The sequence below is a fragment of the Zychaea mexicana genome (assembly GCF_025766255.1).
Source record: "Zychaea mexicana strain RSA 1403 chromosome Unknown BDB00scaffold_198, whole genome shotgun sequence".
NCBI lineage: Eukaryota > Fungi > Mucoromycota > Mucoromycetes > Mucorales > Lichtheimiaceae > Zychaea > Zychaea mexicana.
The window spans coordinates 52,846-56,945 of NW_026516861.1; the positions used below are offsets into that span (position 1 = coordinate 52,846).

General features: G+C 39.2%; 1 protein-coding gene across 1 annotated transcript; it reads left to right on the forward strand.

Annotated features, from left to right (window-relative positions):
* Window positions 1-3,431: 3,431 nt before the first annotated feature.
* BDB00DRAFT_897869 (uncharacterized protein) lies at window positions 3,432-4,083 on the forward strand (the record flags this gene model as incomplete). Its single annotated transcript, XM_053128529.1, has 1 exon — window positions 3,432-4,083. A coding segment is annotated over one exon (590 nt), but the record flags the coding sequence as incomplete, so codon positions are not given.
* Window positions 4,084-4,100: the final 17 nt, after the last annotated feature.

Here is a 4,100-nt window from a genome sequence, read left to right on the forward strand (position 1 = left end):
CAGATCATCAATCAAAGGGGGTGCTCAGATGGTATGAAAAAGGGGGTGATAGATTTGCTACATACACTGTCTATGCCATACTGTTTTTGTTACCTTAAGATTTTCATGATTTGATACACGCGTGCTATTGCATCTCGAAAACCATTTACGTACGATCGATATGCTCGTTGAGTAGATTCTATTTATTACTCTCTTGTCATCAGTATACCTTTCTTTTGGCAAATGTCAGTCACTAGTGGACTGTTCACTTCTCCTTTTTTGTATGTGTTCTTTCTGTGCCAGTTCGCTCTGTGCAACTGTAGGGTATTATGTAGTTTGCTTAGAATGCATTTGAACTATAATTTTATATGCCAGTACGTCCAATATGGCGATTTATTTCGATATGTGTATCTATTTAAGAAGATTATTCTTCTCTCTCTGTTCTGTTCATTTTTTTTGTTTCCCTTTTAGGTTAATTTCTCCGTGCAAAACGATAGTCCTGCTCCTGTAAAGGAGATTTGAATCGTTTGCATAATAGATTTTCTGCTAGTATACATATAATGGCGTGTTATAATCTTTGCATGGCGCACCATTTATGCATTATGTTTGTCGGATCAATGATCTCGTTTTATTAATTTATTCGCTCTGTACGAATGGTTCATACATCTGTTAGTTAAGTTCATTCTTTTCCTAAAATAGACTATCTGTACAGACTATCTGTTGCATTCGTTTTGATATATGTGCTCACTCGTTTAATATATTGGATCACGCATTCGTTCTGTTCATTTCGCTTTTTAATTATCTGCTAAACACTTTATTGCATTTGTTAGCTTCATTCTCTCCTTTTACTATTGCGTTTCATTAGCTATGTTTGCCCCCTATGTATGTTACATTTTGTAATGCTTGCTTGCCATGATCATTAAATTCGTTAGATTCGCTCGCCACATTCATATCATTCGCTAGATTTGCTTGCCACGTTCGTTTCATTTGTTAGATTTGCTTGCCACGTTCGTTTCATTTGATAGATTTGCTTGCCACGTTCGTTTCATTTGTTAGATTTGCTCGCCACGTTCGTTTCATTCGTTAGATTTGCTTGCCACGTTCGTTTCATTTGTTAGATTTGCTCTCCACGTTCGTTTCATTCGTTAGATTTGCTTGCCACGTTCGTTTCATTTGTTAGATTTGCTTGCCACGTTCGTTTCATTCGTTAGATTTGCTCGCCACGTTCGTTTCATTCGCTAGATTTGCTTGCCACGTTCGTTTCATTTGTTAGATTTGCTTGCCACGTTCGTTTCATTTGTTAGATTTGCTCTCCACGTTCGTTTCATTCGCTGGATTTGCTTGCCACGTTCGTTTCATTTGTTAGATTTGCTTGCCACGTTCGTTTCATTTGTTAGATTTGCTCTCCACGTTCGTTTCATTCGTTAGATTTGCTTGCCATGTTCGTTTCATTCGTTAGATTTGCTTGCCACGTTCGTTTCATTTGATAGATTTGCTTGCCACGTTCGTTTCATTTGTTAGATTTGCTCGCCACGTTCGTTTCATTCGTTAGATTTGCTTGCCACGTTCGTTTCATTTGTTAGATTTGCTCTCCACGTTCGTTTCATTCGTTAGATTTGCTTGCCACGTTCGTTTCATTTGTTAGATTTGCTTGCCACGTTCGTTTCATTTGTTAGATTTGCTTGCCACGTTCGTTTTATTTGTTTGATTTGCTTACTACGTTCGCTTTACTACTATTATGATGCTTGTTCCATCGATCATGTATGTTTCTATTATTATGGTTATTCGTTATATCTATTCATTCGTCGTGTTTTTTGCATTCATTCAAAGTTATGCTCGCTCATTCTATAGCTATTCTTACTCCATTTAGGCCCTTTTAGATTAGCTCAATGTTTTTTGGGCTGCATGGAGTTTTCTATACGATCTAGTTCCCTGATTTGTTTCGTAGCACACAACAGAGTACCACATGGAGCTTTGCTGCTGTAATTCGTTTTGACAGCATGTTATAATAACAGAAGACCATGGTTGCATGTATCTTTCCGACCTAATAGCTACTTTAAGCTCAATAATATTAAATTAGATAGTGCTCCAATACATTCGCTGCTGTATCATGGATAACAAAACTAACTTCATATTCGACTGATGCCAATACAGTAGCCACCATTCAAGGAGAACGTACATAACCAGAAAACTTCTTTATCGATCATAACAGATGGATCGACCATGCGACGAGTATTTACTGCATACAGTTTAATATAACATTTTTACATAACTACATACCTATTATATTTTTTTTGTTATACTATCTGCTATCCATTTTCCTTTTGACGAAATCATCGATCTCTCCTATGCACAGTATGAGGCGCAACCACACGTATCGTCGTACAGACAATGCCCTTGTAAGCTTCTCATTAGTAGTACAGAGTGTCCGTTAGCGCTGTTTCTGATGTCGCATCGTCAGCTCGCAATATATTAAGGAACCTCGCATTAAGGAATCTTGCTGTGTTTTATGCAATTTCGATATAAAAATCCGGCAAATTTGATCATTCAAGCCCGTTAAATGTTTTACATTATCCATATGCTTATTTCTTTATCGCTATATATCATCAACATAATCTTCGTCATTACCTACCGTCAAGTAACCAGTAAACGTATCATGGAACGCATATTGAACGACCCAACTATGCAGAGTATGATTGTAGCGCTACATATACTTTTGTTATTACTCTAATTAGCCAGGTGATATTAACTGCATTTATTAATAAGGATACCTAGAGCTCCGTGAGGAGTATATGTGGGACAACCCGGGTGTTCTCGATGATTGGGATGCCCGCCGAAGGTTCGACTACACAGGCCGCCTACCAGAAAGGCAACAAGCGCCCCTGGGTACTCCACACCGCCGTCGCAGGGTAATCTCTCTGGAAGAAAGGGGAACGATGATACATTTGTATCAGGCTGGGCACACAATGAAAAGCATAGCCGAATACATTAAAGTGTCTACAGCCACGGTGCATTGGACATGGCACAGACGGCACAGGTTCCTTTTGGAGCTTGAGCAGCAATATCGGCACCAACAACAACAAAATTTCCCAGAGCATGACAGCGATGCAGCTATTTCTGTTCGATTTCAAAATTTACATTTATCCAATCCGCGTAATTTTAGTTTTTAATAAATCTGCACTTAGTATCTGTGATGCCAAAACTTGTTTAATTCTTTTTTTGCATGGAATAATGTGCTTACTATAATCGTAGACTTTGTGACGTAAAACCGTGGTATCAAGCTGTACAGTAGAGCACGGACACTCTATCAATATGTAGATCTCAATGATAGATGCGCTATATGGGCACAATATTCATGATGTATACGCAAACACGTTTCCAGAACATATATAAACGCAGTAGATTTTATTGATTTACTAAGACAATCTTTCAACAGTATCCCATTCCATTAAACATGATCTCTACCACTTTCTACTACTACTACGAAGTCAGCAAAAACACCTATCTGCGCGAAACCAGTGCTACCACCTCGACCTCTGGTGACGATGCACAAAATATTGCTATTGATATTGACCGCACCAATGGCAATGGCCAAAACACCATGGCTGTTGACGACATCTCACGCAGCGATAATAGCGACGACTACGATTTAACGTTCGAACCTATTGCACCGGCTGACCACGTGTGGACGTTGATCAAGTATACTCCTCATCAGGTGGCAAAGATGATCGGTTTGGTGGAGTATAAGAAGCTGTCCGTGCGAAAAGCAGCCGAATTGACCAACATCAGTAATTCGCGCGCCCATCAGTTGTACAAGCAACACAAAGACGACAGCAGTGTGACTCCAGGTTATAAGGCCAAGAACCAGATAAAGAGACCGCGCAAGATCGACCTCACCGACGAACAAAGGCAAATCGTGGATTTCTACGTCAAAAGTGTAGCTGACCAAAATGCGAACGTCGTAAAAGTCAAGGATGCGCAGGATGATCTGTGCCAGCAACTAGAAGGTGAGCTATTTATTACAACATGCAACATGACTTGAATACTCGTTTTATCATACTAATACTACAAATTTAAAAGGTTTAAAAATTAGTCAAAAAACTGTCAAGGGAGCGAATCAG